This window comes from Trachypithecus francoisi, unplaced genomic scaffold, assembly GCF_009764315.1.
Source record: "Trachypithecus francoisi isolate TF-2019V2 unplaced genomic scaffold, Tfra_2.0 Lachesis_group1, whole genome shotgun sequence".
In the NCBI taxonomy this organism is placed as follows: Eukaryota; Metazoa; Chordata; class Mammalia; order Primates; family Cercopithecidae; genus Trachypithecus; species Trachypithecus francoisi.
Window position 1 is genome coordinate 157,330,272 of NW_022681454.1, and position 17,263 is coordinate 157,347,534.

A 17,263-nucleotide genomic window follows, 5' to 3' on the forward strand; every position below is an offset into this window, starting at 1 on the left:
ATAAAGAAGAAAAGAGAGAGGAATCAAATAGACGCAATAAAAAATGATAAAGGGGATATCACCACTGACCCCACAGAAATACAAACAACCATCAGAGAATACTATAAATGCCTCTACGCAAATCAACTAGAAAATCTAGAAGAAATGGATAATTTCCTGGACACTTACACTCTTCCAAGACTAAACCAGGAAGAAGTTGAATCCCTGAATAGACCAATAGCAGGCTCTGAAATTGAGGCAACAATTAATAGCCTACCCACCAAAAAAAGTCCAGGACCAGATGGATTCACAGCTGAATTCTACCAGAGGTACAAGGAGGAGCTGGTACCATTCCTTCTGAAACTATTCCAATCAATAGAAAAAGAGGGAATCCTCCCTAACTCATTTTATGAGGCCAACATCATCCTGATACCAAAGCCTGGCAGAGACACAACAAAAAAAGAGAATTTTAGACCAATATCCCTGATGAACATCGATGCAAAAATCCTCAATAAAATACTGGCAAACCGGATTCAGCAGCACATCAAAAAGCTTATCCACCATGATCAAGTGGGCTTCATCCCTGGGATGCAAGGCTGGTTCAACATTCACAAATCAATAAACGTAATCCAGCATATAAACAGAACTAAAGACAAGAACCACATGATTATCTCAATAGATGCAGAAAAGGCTTTTGACAAAATTCAACAGCCCTTCATGCTAAAAACGCTCAATAAATTTGGTATTGATGGAACGTACCTCAAAATAATAAGAGCTATTTATGACAAACCCACAGCCAATATCATACTGAATGGGCAAAAACTGGAAAAATTCCCTTTGAAAACTGGCACAAGACAGGGATGCCCTCTCTCACCACTCCTATTCAACATAGTGTTGGAAGTTCTGGCTAGGGCAATCAGGCAAGAGAAAGAAATCAAGGGTATCCAGTTAGGAAAAGAAGAAGTCAAATTGTCCCTGTTTGCAGATGACATGATTGTATATTTAGAAAACCCCATTGTCTCAGCCCAAAATCTCCTTAAGCTGATAAGCAACTTCAGCAAAGTCTCAGGATACAAAATTAATGTGCAAAAATCACAAGCATTCTTATACACCAGTAACAGACAAGCAGAGAGCCAAATCAGGAATGAACTTCCATTCACAATTGCTTCAAAGAGAATAAAATACCTAGGAATCCAGCTTACAAGAGATGTAAAGGACCTCTTCAAGGAGAACTACAAACCACTGCTCAGTGAAATCAAAGAGGACACAAACAAATGGAAGAACATACCATGCTCATGGATAGGAAGAATCAATATCGTGAAAATGGCCATACTGCCCAAGGTTATTTATAGATTCAATGCCATCCCCATCAAGCTACCAATGACTTTCTTCACAGAATTGGAAAAAACGGCTTTAAAGTTCATATGGAACCAAAAAAGAGCCCGCATTGCCAAGACAATCCTAAGTCAAAAGGACAAAGCTGGAGGCGTCACGCTACCTGACTTCAAACTATACTACAAGGCTACAGTAACCAAAACAGCATGGTACTGGTACCAAAACAGAGATATAGACCAATGGAACAGAACAGAGTCCTCAGAAATAATACCACACATCTACAGCCATCTGATCTTTGACAAACCTGAGAGAAACAAGAAATGGGGAAAGGATTCCCTATTTAATAAATGGTGCTGGGAAAATTGGCTAGCCATAAGTAGAAAGCTGAGACTGGATCCTTTCCTTACTCCTTATACGAAAATTAATTCAAGATGGATTAGAGACTTAAATGTTAGACCTAATACCATAAAAACCCTAGAAGAAAATCTAGGTAGTACCATTCAGGACATAGGCATGGGCAAGGACTTCATGTCTAAAACACCAAAAGCAACGGCAGCAAAAGCAAAATTGACACATGGGATCTAATTAAACTAAAGAGCTTTTGCACAGCTAAAGAAACTACCATCAGAGTGAACAGGCAACCTACAGAATGGGAGAAAATTTTTGCAACCTACTCATCTGACAAAGGGCTAATACCCAGAATCTACAAAGAACTCAAACAAATATACAAGAAAAAAACAAACAACCCCATCAAAAAGTGGGGAAAGGATATGAACAGACATTTCTCAAAAGAAGACATCCATACGGCCAACAGACACATGAAAAAATGCTCATCATCACTCGCCATCAGAGAAATGCAAATCAAAACCACAATGAGATACCATCTCACACCAGTTAGAATGGCAATCATTAAGAAGTCAGGAAACAACAGGTGCTGGAGAGGATGTGGAGAAATAGGAACACTTTTACACTGTTGGTGGGATTGTAAACTAGTTCAACCATTATGGAAAACAGTATGGCGATTCCTCAAGGATCTAGAACTAGATGTACCATATGACCCAGCCATCCCACTACTGGGTATATACCCAAAGGATTATAAATTACTCTACTACAAAGACACATGCACACGTTTGTTTATTGCGGCACTATTCACAATAGCAAAGACTTGGAATCAACCCAAATGTCCATCTGTGACAGACTGGATTAAGAAAATGTGGCACATATACACCATGGAATACTATGCAGCCATAAAAAAGGATGAGTTTGCGTCCTTTGTAGGGACATGGATGCAGCTGGAAACCATCATTCTTAGCAAACTATCACAAGAAGAGAAAACCAAACACGGCATGTTCTCACTCATAGGTGGGAACTGAAAAATGAGATCACTTGGACTCGGGAAGGGGAACATCACACACTGGGGCCTATCATGGGAAGGGGGGAGGAGGGAGGGATTGCTTTGGGGAGTTATACATGATATAAATGTCATGCACATGTACCCTAGAACTTAAAGTATAATAAAAATAAATAAATAAATAAATAAAATAAAATAAAATTAAATTAAATTAAAAAAATAAATAAAAAATAAAAATAAAAAAAAATAAAAAAAAAATATAAAAGATAATTTTGCCATTGCATTCTAGATGGAGTCTTCTGTACTCTCTGTGATTTTCCTGTGTCTAAGGACAAGAGATGGCATAAGCAGATAAAAGGTAAGGAAGACACCCATTATGAGTAATACTATTACTGACTCAAGACAATTTATTCTTTATTGTTAAATATATGCACACTTTTTATGGAAACAGGAATATGCATTTTTTTCGAGGAAATAACTTCAGATTATTAACATCTTCCTTAATCCTATCTACTCTGCATTTTGTTATTATTACACCTAGAAAACATTGCATATATTATAGACCATGTTCCAATTTACTGGCTTAAAACGATATTTATTGAGCACTTGCTTGAAGCCATCACTGATAAAGAAATATTAAGAACCCCATAATAAAAATAGCTAATACACAGGGCAAACTCTGTTCTAAGCACCACTGTCAGAGGTAGATACTAATATATATACTCCTTTTACAGATAAACTTACTAGGGATGTTAAATAGCCTTCCTAAGAGTGACTCTGCTATCCATCCAATCACTCCATTATACTGACTCTCACACTCTAAAAATGCTCACAGCCTTCAACATAAGTAATTATTTTGACAAAATTAAGGAAAAAATCTTTGCTCCAATGTTAAAGTTTTCCTCTCCAACACTTTACAAATTAAAGAACTTCAGTATTTCTAGATTTGGCCACTTCATAATTGATAAATTATGTAGTCAATGAACAGTTTTTCACTTATCAATTTATGAAAAAGTAGTGAGGACTCAACAACATATTTAGCATTGTGACTCATTCTGAACATAAAAGGAAAGTTAAATTGGTTTAAATAGGTAAACTCATGTGCACGGAAATCTGTTTATCCTACCACTGTTTGATGGTTGAATGTTTGTGGTTCAATTTAAGTGATGTTTAAGAAAAGAGTTTTTCATTTCTCTCCAAATAGGATGCAGTTTTATAATTAATTGTCTCCCACACAGAAGTACAATTAATACATACCAGACCCTGAAGAAGAACTCATAGAAGGGAAACTAGACTCTTGATTTTTCTATTTCTTAAAACATTAAAGACTAAAACATGATAAACAAGCTGGATTAAGAAAAACTCTAAGAGCAGTTTAGAAATGCAGATATAATGTCACTCCTAGATCATGAAAAAGTATTTGGTGTGACAAAGGTGTTGTCAGTATTGTTTACAAGCTTTTTGGTCATTACTTATTCAACATTAGTATTCAAGTTGAGACAGATGACAGAGTGCTTTGGTTTGGGCAAAGCTCTTCATTGTGAAACTTGGGTGATAGATATTTGAAAGGCATTGTTTTAATTTATAACCACTTCCAAAAACCTCCTTCAGGTGACTGATATTATCATCATCCTATGTCATAAAAGAGGCAACTGTGTCTCAGGAAGGTAAAGTGAACATCTCAGGGTCATGTAAGTAGGAAGTGACAGAGTGGTGACTTACAGTCAGATCCTTACTCTCCAGAGTTAGTGCTCTTAACCAGCATGGAAAGAAAAGAAAAAGAGTAAGAAAAAGAAAAGAAAAGAAAAGAACGAAAGAAAATAAAAGAAAGAAAGGAGGGAGGGAAAGAGAAGGAAGGAAGGAAGGAAGGAAGGGAGGGAGGAGGGAGGAAGGGAGGAAGGAAAGGGAAGGGAGGGGAGGGGAGTGGAGGGGAGGGGAAAGGAAGGGAAGGGAAAGGAAGGGAAGGGAAAGGAAGGGAAGGGAAGGGAAGAAAGAAGCAAATTATCTCTTGCACACAGCATGGTAAAAGAAAAAATAGTCTAACTTATTTTCTTGAGTAAAATCACGTCCTTTTATTACAGTAAAAACTTAAAATAGTTAAAACCATAAAGAAATCACATTTGTGTTCTGCTCACAGATAACAATTACAGGTTAAACATAGACATTTATGTGAACTCAAGAAGTGTAGAAATCAACAACATAAGAAAATGAGTACATTTCACCTACTTTTGAAATGTTACTTGATCGACTTGCAGATCGCCCTGGGGATTTTTCATTCTGAAAAATAAAATTGGAAACATTAATTAAAAGCAGGTATGGCATTTTCATCATACTGGACCACTGAGAAGAGAAACCACAGCACAGGGAAATTTGTGAATGCTCTCTACATTGTTTTGACCAATACACATACTAATTGCTTACACAGAATGCTTTTTTCTTTTATGAAATCATATTTCTCAAATATATGTTAGTGTACTTTTTAAAATGCTTCAATTAATATCTGAGTAGTAATCAGGTTACAAGTATTTGTTTCCAGGAAATCATTATTTCTCCAGAAAAAATTTTGAAATTCTTTGAAACTAAAATTAGACAGTAAAAGTGTAGTCTACTATTTCCCCTTTTGCCCTTGCAACTAGGAAATTCTGAGTAAATTCTGGTTTTCAACATCATTAAATATTCTGTGCTGGGTATATGGTATATACATCCACCTTGTATTCTTCTAAACTGCATTTTATTTATTTTTTGTTATTTTACATACTTTGAAATTAAAATATTTACTTTTTAAAATCTAAGATGCTTCTGGTTATATATTTTTAAATTAAAACTTAAAACTTTTATAAATGTGTATATCCTCAGTTCTTTACTCTGAAATAATTTTTATTTAGGAGAAAAGAGGCATGAGAAAAGCTTTTGAAGGAATGTTTTTTAAAAGGTCATATAATTTCAAAGTAGAAATGAACCTTAAGTAGTTGGCCCCTCCCATTTGAAGTCCAGAGACATTGTGTTCCTGAAAATTATATAGCTACTTTTTCTACTCTACCAATTATGGTGGATAATCAACTGGAAAAAACAGAGTTTATAAGCATTATGCATTTTACATGTAGAAAGAGATCAAAGATCAAAGTACATCTCTACTTCTGTAGGGAAAATGTTAAAAGAATCAATTCTGAATACTAAAAGTTTATAAAGGGTCTGACATAACATTGTCATTGAAATAATTTACCAATGTAAGAATGCCATTTCTTTTCTTCTTCTTCTTCTTCTTTTTTTTTTTTTTTTAACTTCTGGACTCAGCCCTAAAGTGGGCCTGAGTAAGCAACTGCAATGCATCTTGACATAGGTCATTTTTGAGAACCAAGTTGTTATAACACCCCTTGGGGCCGAAATTGCCCATGATGACTACTTGAGACAGTTTTAGAGACACAGTGATGACAGGATATGGCAGATGTGTTATTGCAGAAAAACAGTGGCTGCATTCACTGCAAACTGTCACTGTGTCACGTGCAGATTTACAGATATTCCAGCTGAACAGTACTTTTTCCTTTACATGCGACATCCATCTCATACAACCACTGATGTCACTGTGAAGCATGTTATTACAGACCGAGATGAGTCACAACGATATGGTTAGTTACACCTCATAACAGCTCCATGCTCCAGCTGGAGATTAATGTGTACGCTACCGCAGATATTTTTCCCTGATTAGCTCCACTGGTGATGGAGAGAGGCACTTTTCTACTGACATCTCAACTCCTCTTCTAGAGACTAGAAAACAAAATCAATCCATCTTTCCTCCTCAGTGAAATTTAGGATTTTGACACATTATTGTATAGGACAGAATCACATAATATAATAGGCTTTGGGAGAGACTGGCAGCAGTGGTTATTTTCTTATGTTTTCTATATTTACATGACATTTGAGAACATGATTAAGAAAGAATTGAAAGGTGCTGCCACAGGAATCATGCAAAATAGGGAATTTAATTTTGCATAGGATTACTTAATTTTTCAAACTAAATGGGACTTCATGGTGTTTTGAGATAAAACAAGAAAGGCCAGATTCACTTTACAATTATGTGAGTACATCATAGAGTTATAATAAGAATATTATTTCCACACTCTCTGCCAGCATCCACCAATCTAATGGGGGAAAAGCATCTGACTGATTATTTGATACTTCAAAGGATCTTTTAACTTGAAATGGATTGGCTTTATTTTCTCCCAATATAAGGTGAGGCATTGAAATAAACAAACTTACGCAAAGGTTAACATTTTTGCCATGGCTACGTTCTCTATTGTTTCTATATCAGTACATGGAAGAGGAAAGGGCATTAGAAAAGTTAACATGTGGGAGGACAGTGGTGTACACTGTGCTGTGCCGGCAGTGATGCCAACTGAGAGACTGCCTTGCAATGAGAACTCTGGTGATGTGCTAGCTCTGGCAGGAGTACATTGTTTGACATTCCTGGACTTCAATTTCGTTATTGTAAAATGGGGGGATAATATCTTGGAAATCTGTGTAAGGAAGAAATGAGTTATAAATGAAAACATTTTATGAATTGTGAAGTTATGACATTTCCACTATAATTCAGATGTATAAGAAACACCGAAAGAGCTTTCTTTAAAAATCATGGTGATCATCATAGGTCACTATACACTTCTTTTTTTTTTTTTTTTTTTTTACATAAACATCTTAGTTTCTATATCTTTCAATTCTGCCTTTGCTTCTGGCACATAAAATTTAAAAATTTAAAAATTAAATCATTCTCTGCCCAGGAGGATTAAGAAAGTTGGTTTGCCTTGCTTTTGACGCAAAGCACCAGAAGCACTTCCTCTCTTGGAAAACGTCCAAAGCAATCTGTCCAATTTGCTACTAATTAATTGGGTGGCTTGTCCCATTACTATTGCAATGTCATAGTCTTCTTTGCAGATTAGTCAATATGGTTGTCATACCTCATTACAATCAGTTTAACTACTTTACCTTAGATTAAATATGAGCTGTCTCAGAATCTCAGAATCTAACATAACTTACTGGCACCCAAATTATAGTGACCTTGTAGGTCAATCAAAGTTGGAAGCAACAAGAGTTCCTAACAAGTCTGCGTGGAATGGACGGGATCATAAAGCAGTAATGTTGGATTTCAGCATGTCATTCACGGTATACAGACAGGGAGAGAGACTTCCAGTTTCGTAAGTTTTATTGAAAATATTTTAATATTTTCAAGAAGTTTCTAATCATTGGTTTGCTATGAATGTGTCTGATATTAATAGTTCTGTTTTGTGATTATTATTGTTTTTCAAAGTTGATCCTACTAAACACGGTTGGATTCGTTTTACTAGCAAGGAAAAATGATTACCAAATGAGAAAATCATTACCAAGTTTTGTTTTAATGAATTTTTGATGTTACACTCTAAGGAAAGTGACACAGTTCCTTTAAAACGAAGTGATCTTGGCCAGACACGGTGGCTCATGCCTGTAATCCCAGCACTTTGGGAGGCCGAGGTGGGTGGATCATGAGGTCAGGAGATCGAGACCATCCTGGCTAACGCAGTGAAACCTGTCTCTACTAAAAATACAAAAAGCTAGCTGGGCATGGTGGTGGGCACCTGTAGTCCTAGCTACTCGGGAGGCTGAGGCAGGAGAATGGCGTGAACCTGGGAGGTGGAGCTTGCCGTGAGCTGAGATCACACCACTGCACTCCAGCCTGGGCAACACAGCAAGACTCTGTCTCAAAAAACAAACAAACAAACAAACAAACACTGAAGTGGTAGGTCTTAAGAATACACAACATGATTGCACATGTATGAATCTAGGTATAAATTTTCTGTATGCTATGTCATTGACTGAGGGACATAATAAAGTTTAAAAAAGTTTTTTTTTTTAATGTAACCTGGAAAAAAAATATTTCTGCAGAAAAAAAACACACTAAGACATTCCTACAGAGACCACTCATCTGATGTTATTCGGCAATTTTATTTCCCCCTTTTTTTCAGGTTAAAAATCCCAAGTATTTGAAAGGAGAAAATAAGGTAATTTGGAAGGTCATCTGAAAACTTTTAAGTAGACAGTAGAGCAATTTCTGCTAGGGTAATTATAACTTGGAATAGAAGAAAAGTCTTAAACAATGTTGTTTGTAAATGAAAAATAAGCAAGGACATGGGGAAATTGGATACTGCAATAAAATTTGATTAAAAGATATATAAAAATCTCATGCCTATTAAGTGATAAACATTTAATGTCTATGAAACATTTAAAAATTATTTGATCTTAAATAATACTTTAACAAATATTTCCAAGTAGAGATTTTACAGGGTATTTTTTTTTCAATATTGAGCCAATACAATTAGAAATCCAATTTTGAAAAGTGACTCCTAAGTCTTAATCACCTGAAAATTAACTAAGATACTTTTATATAATACTTGGTCAAAAGGAATGAAAACTCTGAAATAGAGCCAGAAGCTCTATAATATTAAAACCTATAGAATGTTGCAAAAGCTGTATCCAGGTAAAAGTTTATAAATATTTTCATTATTAAAGAACACAAGAATGTAATAAAAGAAACATAAAAGCTAAAACTAATTAAATTGATTTAAGTTACAGAAAGGATAAAATGATTTTCTTAAAGAAAGTCTTTGAAAATAATTGCAAAATAGATGAACTTCCTATAAGACTTATTAAGGGAAAGAGGGAACAGAAAAAAATATGACATGAGAAATGATACATAATCACAGGCACAAAAAACTATATAAAAAGAATGCTACATGTAACATTATTGCAACAAATATGAAAACCTAGAGAAAATACATTATATTTCAGTAAAGCAAAAACTCCCAGAATTTATTCAAGAAAAAGAGAAAAACATGATAGTTAATCAAGGAAATATTCAAAACGTAAATAAAAGTCTATATGCTTCTAAAATGAATAAGGGCATTCTGCTTTTACAACTGAGCTGTATTTTACTTTAAAGAACACATAATTCCAATATTATGTATACTATTATTGTCATAGAAACATAAATTCCCCTAATCCATATTATTAACATGGCATAAATGAAACTTCAGATGTGTTAAGATAGTACTCCCTACCCAGCCAAAAAAAAACCAGTAGGAAGAAAAAAAAAAAGAAAAAGAAAATTGTGCTCCGATCTCATTTGGAACTACAAATGCAGAAAATCTTAAAAATTAGTGTATATTTCGATAGTAGCATATATCTTTGATACATGAGCAGTGTATCACTAAAATTACCAAAGAATAGAATAAATAGAATTTATCTATTTCAGGTTTTAAAAACTCAGGACACCTGTCAACATAATCTACTAGATTAATACATTGAAAGAGACAAACATTGTGATTTTATAATTAAATTCTGAAAAGATATTTGACAAACCCTGGCAGTCTTATTCTAACATAAGCTCTAAGTAAAACAAGAATTGAAGGAAACCTCTTGTAGTAACAAAGACAATATTCTAAAAAAATACAAAATATAATTCTAATTGTTAAAATACAGAAACTATAAAAATTGAAGAACATCTGTGAGAGGTGCTTGCTATTATTATTCAACTTGTCTTAGAGTTTTTAGCAAATACAACAAGGAAATGGAGTACTTTGTGGAAAAGGTATTGAAAAAGAAGCAATAAAACAATTCTTTCTTATTAATGACATAATATCTTAGAAATCCCACGTGTCTCTGGTTAAGAATCAAAACTGCTACAGTTAATTAGACTTTAGTAGTTAGATGTAGGACAATTATACCATGGCAGAGTCTACTAGGTTTCCTAAAATCCATTATCTTTTGCTTATGCATTAATGGAATAATCACTGAATATACACCTTCACAGTGGCATTATATTTCCCAGCCTTCCTTTGGTTGTAGGTTGCCTAAGGTCAAATTCCCTCCAATGAGATGTGACCAGAACTAACAACTGTCAATTTCCTGCCTGTCACATGAATCTCCCATACAACTTCTTACATGCTTTTTTCCTACTGCTTTATGTTGGGATGGAAACTATCAGGGCAAGGCAGGAAGCCACATATCAAAGATGGTAGAGCTGAATTCTTGTGGGTCTTTGGGTGACCACATAATGAAAAGCCTTCTGCCAACTTGGAGTATATATTCTAAACTGTCATCACAGAGAGAAAAAAGGTGTATTTCTTGTGAGTCATTACATTTTTGATTTGTTTATTATAATACTGTGTCTATCCTAATGGAAACACTACAAAATCAATAGCTTTCTCTTAGCAATAAATATCTAGAAATGTAATAACAAAAACAAAAACTACAAAACACTTAGGAAAACTTAACAAGGACATGAAATTTTATTCAAAAATATATTCTATAAAATATTACTGAGGAGTATAAATCATGATCTGAACAAATAAAGTACTATACTTTGATGGGAAGATTATTTTCTAATATATAAACACACTACAAATTGACATATGAGTAGAATGTAGCTCCAATTAAATTTCTAATAGAACTTATTTCTTGTTTTCTGGAGAAGAAAGGAGATAGATAAAATTATCTTAAAGAAGAATGATCTTAAAGAACATATACATAAAAAAATACCTGAGAATAGCCAAGAAAATAATGGAAAAAAAAGAGACCTTCTTTTTTTTTTTCTTTTGAGACGGAGTCTCGCTCTGTCACCCAGGCTGGAGTGCAGTGGCGCGATCTCGGCTCACTGCAAGCTCCGCCTCCCGGGTTTACGCCATTCTCCTGCCTCAGCCTCCCGAGTAGCTGGGACTACAGGCGCCCGCCATCTCGCCCGGCTAATTTTTTGTATTTTTTTAGTATAGACGGGGTTTCACCGTGTTAGCCAGGATGGTCTCGATCTCCTGACCTCGTGATCCACCCGTCTCGGCCTCCCAAAGTGCTGGGATTACAGGCTTGAGCCACCGCGCCCGGCCAAAAAAGGAGAGCTTCTTATGCTAGGCATTGCAAATATCAAAAGTCACTATCATTAAGTCATTATGGTATTGGCATAGAAATTAAGCAAAAGATCAGTGTAATCAAGAATAGAAAATCCAGAAATATATGTAAGAATCTCACATATAAAAAATATTTCCAGTCAGTATTGAGGATAGTTGATATAGTAAATGTTGCTGGACAACTGGCTACCTCTGTGGAAGAAAAAGTCAGACCTCTATCACTTAGCATGTATAATCATGGAGTCCTGATAGAACAATGTCTTAAATGTTAAAGATAAAAAAAAAAAAAAAAAAAAAAAAACCTTCGAAATAAGTCTAAATTACGAATTCAATCTTGGGATGGGCGAGATTTACATAGCTAAGACACGAACTGGCAACTATATGTCATTGGTATATTTGATTATCCTGTCTAAAAAAATACGAAAAATTAAAGTGAGTAAACAATTGCATTAGTAAACCATGAAACACAAATGACTGATATCAAAGTTTAATTTCTAGAATATGCAGTGGTTTTATCTATTCACAAAAGAGGCAACAGAAAAGAACCCCCCCCCAAAAAAATAAATGAGCAGAGATAGAAACAGAAATTCACAAAAAAGGAACTACATATTGTCAATAAATGTATGGCAAGATGCTCAAAATCACGAGCAGTCAGAAAAATGTAAATTAAAGTAGCAACAAGACTTCTCATCACGCTGAAAAAATTTAAGAGTTATAGCTTCTGTTGCTGATGGCAATAGGAAGAATGAATACTCTCAAAAAATGCTAGTAGAAATGTGATTTTCTTCTGCAATATCATTGAAAAAACATCTGGAAACATATATTGAATTAAAAATATCACTTCATGCAGTAATTTCACCCTTGGGAATCTCTCCCAGAGAAATACAAGCACTAGTACATAAAAATATGTGAATGAGGACACTTAATACAACTCTGCTTTGAATTAAAAAAAAAAAAAATCCCAGCAATAAAGATGGGACAGTTGTTAATTTAATGCCTCAAAGCTTTAAACCCACCCTTCTAGCTTCTGTTCTGGGCTGGGACTCCACAAACCACTTTTCTGTTGTGTCATGTGACTCCGTTCTAAGCTCTGCTTATTGGGGAGTGGGGGTTGAGGGGGGTCACAGGGAAACGAGAAGGCTAGAAAACAAAAACAGGATTTGCTCCATCTATTTGATTTCTATAGGCTTCTTGTGTTTGCATCATCCTAGAAATGCTTCTTCACCCTGGGAGTTAGTTGCAATCCCCTCCTGTAGCAGCAGCTGAGCTAGATACATGGTTTCTAACACCCCAGAAACAGGCTCATTGCACTCTTTTGAAGACCAGCTGTTGGATTCTTAGAATTCTAAGAGGTTTGAGTTCCAGTTCCATGGGGCCCTCCTCCAAGCTTTTAATAATTTTAATTTCCTTCCCCTGTTCACTCAGACCTAGGGAGGATGGCTGCTTCCTACAATTCCTGCCTTTGCAACATCTTTGTGTCCTTATTTGTTTTCCTTTCAGTTACCTAGTTAATGATCTTTTATAGCCAGGGAATATATCTTTATACTAAATTATCTGTGTTAAAACAAAAGGCGTCATTTCTCCCTCTTGACTAACAGAATAAACAATGCTCATCAATAAAGAATGGTTAAGTAATTTATAGTAGAGCCAAACCTTGAAAATATCATGCAGTCATAAAAAATGAATTGGATCTCTGGCATTTGAGAGATTTCCATAAGATAACTTCGAGAGTGGAAAGTAAAATAAGAAGAGATACAATATGATTATTTGTAAAACATAGCGGGACAGAACCTCTATAAGTATATATGCATGCACAGGTTTGTGTATAGACATAACAGTAGTATACGACTATATAAGCATGGAAAAACTCATGGAAAGTTATGTAAAAACTATATTAACATAAATTATTGGGTAGAGAGGTGGGAGGAAGGAAGAGAGTCCATCAGGAGGGGAATGAAGGAAAAAGAGGAGACGGGGGTCAGGGAATCTTAAAAAGAAAAAGAGAATGTTAAGAGATCTGTGTAAAATTATACATGGGTATGATGGGTATACAGAAATTATAATGCAAATATGAGGTTATATCTTTCTCTATTGGTAAATAGTAATGTTCATGATATATTGTTAAGGTAATAAAGTTATAGAACAATGTGTAGAGGACAATTCCATTTCTTTCAAATAGATTATGTATAGAGAGTAATTCCCTTTCTTTAAAAACAAACAGAACTCCTATATATTTCTACATATTTACAGATGTATGTTTGAGCAGAAATATGTTAATCCAATCTTGGCTATTAACACAGTAATCTATGTACAACGGTTACCTTTAGTCCTTAGCATGGCGGGATTGAAGGGAAGCAGGCAGGTTCATGGGAATAGTCTAGCTTTTTCTTTAAACAACTTTGTGTATAAAGTTTTAGTTGTTTTAGGCCAGGCGAGCTGGCTCATACTTGTAATCCCAGGACTTTGGGAGGCCAAGATGGGAGGATAGCTTGAGCCTAGGAGTTCAAGGGCAGCCTGGGCAACATAGTAAGACCTCATCTCCAATTTTAAAAAACAAAAAGAAATTAAATTTAAAAAGTTTACTTGTTTTTTATAATCTTTTAAACAATAAAACATCTAATTAAGAAACTCTGAAAAACAAAAATGGCAAAATTAGCCTTACTCAACAGAGTATATATCATAAAGGTATATCTATGTGTGTTGTATGTATGTGTATGTAATCAAAAAGAGCTGCAAGAAAGAGTTAATGTTTATATTCTCCAAGACTATACAGGACCTGGAATATAAAGGCACAAATTATTTATTTAGTCAAGTGGGATCGGTGGAAAAATCACAAGATTAGTAGTTACAACACTTGCATTAGAATTGCAGCTTCGGCGGGGCGCGGTGGCTCAAGCCTGTAATCCCAGCACTTTGGGAGGCCGGGACGGGCGGATCACGAGGTCAGGAGATGGAGACCATCCTGGCGAACACGGTGAAACCCCGTCTATACTAAAAAATATAAAAAACTAGCAGGGCGAAGTGGCGGGTGCCTGTAGTCCCAGCTACTCGGGAGGCTGAGGCAGGGGAATGGCCTAAACCCGGGAGGCGGAGCTTGCAGTGAGGTGAGATCCGGCCACTGCACTCCAGCCTGGGTGACAGAGCGAGACTCCGTCTCAAAAAAAAAAAAAAAAAAAAAAAGAATTGCAGCTTCATAACTAACCATGTGATGGTAAGAAAATCACCGGCCTTCTCTACCTCTAACTTGCTGAACTTGCAAAATGAGTATAAAGACCCTTGCATGTTTACCTCATAGAATTTCTGTTGGAGCAAACATGATAAACTTTGGAAAAGTATATTTCAAATTGTAAAGCACTGCATAAATATAAACTAGGGTTATTACATTTAGATGTGCTAGAAATATAATAAGGACAATTGCTTGTAAGTTGCCGCATTTATTATTAAATTTTGCGCTACATAGAATTTTCTACAAACACTCCAAATTTTCTTAAAAATGAACATGTCATTCCCTAAATATCAAATTTAATGGGTAAACTTGCTAATCTCTTTATCTAACTTCAGGATCACTATGAAAAGTCTAGCAATTGTGACCAGAAGGCTATTTTAAACACCCCTTAGAACTTTTCCCTAAGTACAAGGCCAATACTTTCAAAAGTGGTAACCATTAAAAGTCTATCCTATAAAAAGAAGACAGATATCACAACAAGCCATCTGAATTTTGGTACAGATATTAAGTTGGTGTGAAATAATTTGTTTTTGCCATTACATTCAATGGCAAAACTGCAATTACTTTTGTACCAACATAATATATACTTACACATTTATTAATCATGACCATGAATATAAGTTGTATTTATAACTGGGCAGCCCAAACAATTGTATTGGCTAGGAAATAATATAAAAAATATCTAAAGAAGAGCTCCCTTTTCTCCCTAAAAAATATCATTCAAAAGCATGTCCTTGCTCTACACACTTATAAAAGACTCTCTACTGATAAATGAGTTGCCATTCTGAACAAGTTAGTAATTGTAATCCCTAGCAGGATAACCAAAGACTTTTTTTTGTAAGTTTGCACGCTCTTGTACTGAAAATGTTTCAAATAGACTCTAATTTAGGTGAAAAGAAAAATAATATAGTAAAATGATCATTGGCTAAATTGTTAAAGTACCATAGAAAAAGCCTTGAGGAGTGAATTAACACATCTTTGTAGTTATGAAAGGACAGAAAATAAGTGCATTCAATGATTTCTAAAATGCAGAAGGTGATGATTTTACTTCAATTGTTTGTGTGAAAAGGTGATTACTTTTTTTAAAGCAATATATAAAGTCAGATTGGCATACGCTTTTAGTGTAACACTTGTTGAACCTTTATAAAGGATGGTATATGAGCAGGTTTATTTTTTTCCCAAAATTCTATTTTATATGACTATGTTCACATGAGACCAAAAAGCTTGCCACACCTCTGGTTGTTTCTTAGATGACCAGAGGTGTGGCAAACTTCCTAATTAATAAGACGAACAGAAGTTTTGTAAATGACATGTATAATTTTTTGTAAATTACACATGTAATTTACAAAATCCTTCTTTCACAGTAGTCTTAAGATCACCCAAAGTAAAATCTGCCAGTGGTTTTCATTCTGTAAATTTAATTTTCCAAAACAAAATGGAAAGACCCATTGCTTATTAATTAATTGACTGTTCCTTCCTATAAGTGCTTAACATTCCACTGAGTTTTAAGATCTTTATTTTTTCTGTTGGAAATCCCAGTTTCAGTAATAATTAAAGTATCATGTTCATTTGCATTTCAAATGTTATTTTCACAGGTGTGCTAGATATATCTTCCACTAGTCCATGTAGATCCATGTCCCACTGTTCCCCACCCTGCTCTGTACCCAGGAGGCACACCAGGTTGGATCTCACCAAGGCTCCTTTGCTCCTGGCTTTCAGTTTCATTACACCAATGAGAGTTAATCCCGAGTCCCGATAGGAGATTACAGGAATGGAAGAGGGTGAGTTTAGAGTAATTATCCCTTCCTTGACGGATATCAGGTATTCTCTGTGATATACACCACAAGCTAACTTTGTCCCACAAATGGAGGTCTCAGTATTTGTCAGGTAGCTTTCTGCAAAAATGCCTCTCTTTCTCCGGGTTCTGGCAAATGCTCTTTCTCCTTGCTTTTTCAAGACTATGGGTGATAACCATCCACTGCTGTTTCCACCCATGGGGTATACAACTATCCCTTATATTTTCAATATATTCTGCTCATACTCATTGCAAATTGACTATTAACTCTCCCCAAATTATCCAATTTGGAAATGCCATCTGTTTCTTTCTAGACCCTGATGGATAAAAGTCATCTTCAATATTTTGTAGTCTTATTGTTATTATTATTTTTTGCTATTTTTGTCACCTTAATATCTTAGAAAGTTACTCTGGAGGTATAATCATATTTTATCAATCAGGCTCTGCGGTGACTTAAAAATCTATCAGGTAGGTTTCAAACCACTTTCTGCATAAGAAGTATATTGTTTCCTTCTGTGGGTTTAAGATTGGAGACATATTTGTAAAACAGACCACACATTATAGACCGACCATGTAAAATCCGCTGCATGGTGGAATGTTTTCATTAGTATTTTTCATCCTTCACGCTATTAAAAGCACTTTAATGGCCA

The 17,263-nt window shown here is 35.1% G+C and overlaps 1 protein-coding gene across 2 annotated transcripts in view; it reads right to left on the minus strand.

The window, feature by feature from the left end:
• MARCHF1 (membrane associated ring-CH-type finger 1) overlaps positions 1–17,263 on the minus strand; it is an 867,095-nt gene that overhangs the window by 182,938 nt on the left and 666,894 nt on the right. For both annotated transcript variants that reach the window (XM_033215596.1, XM_033215593.1), the window contains one exon: positions 4,892–4,942. In XM_033215596.1, the coding sequence (XP_033071487.1) occupies positions 4,892–4,942 (51 nt within the window). The remainder of the gene's footprint in view (positions 1–4,891; positions 4,943–17,263) is intronic.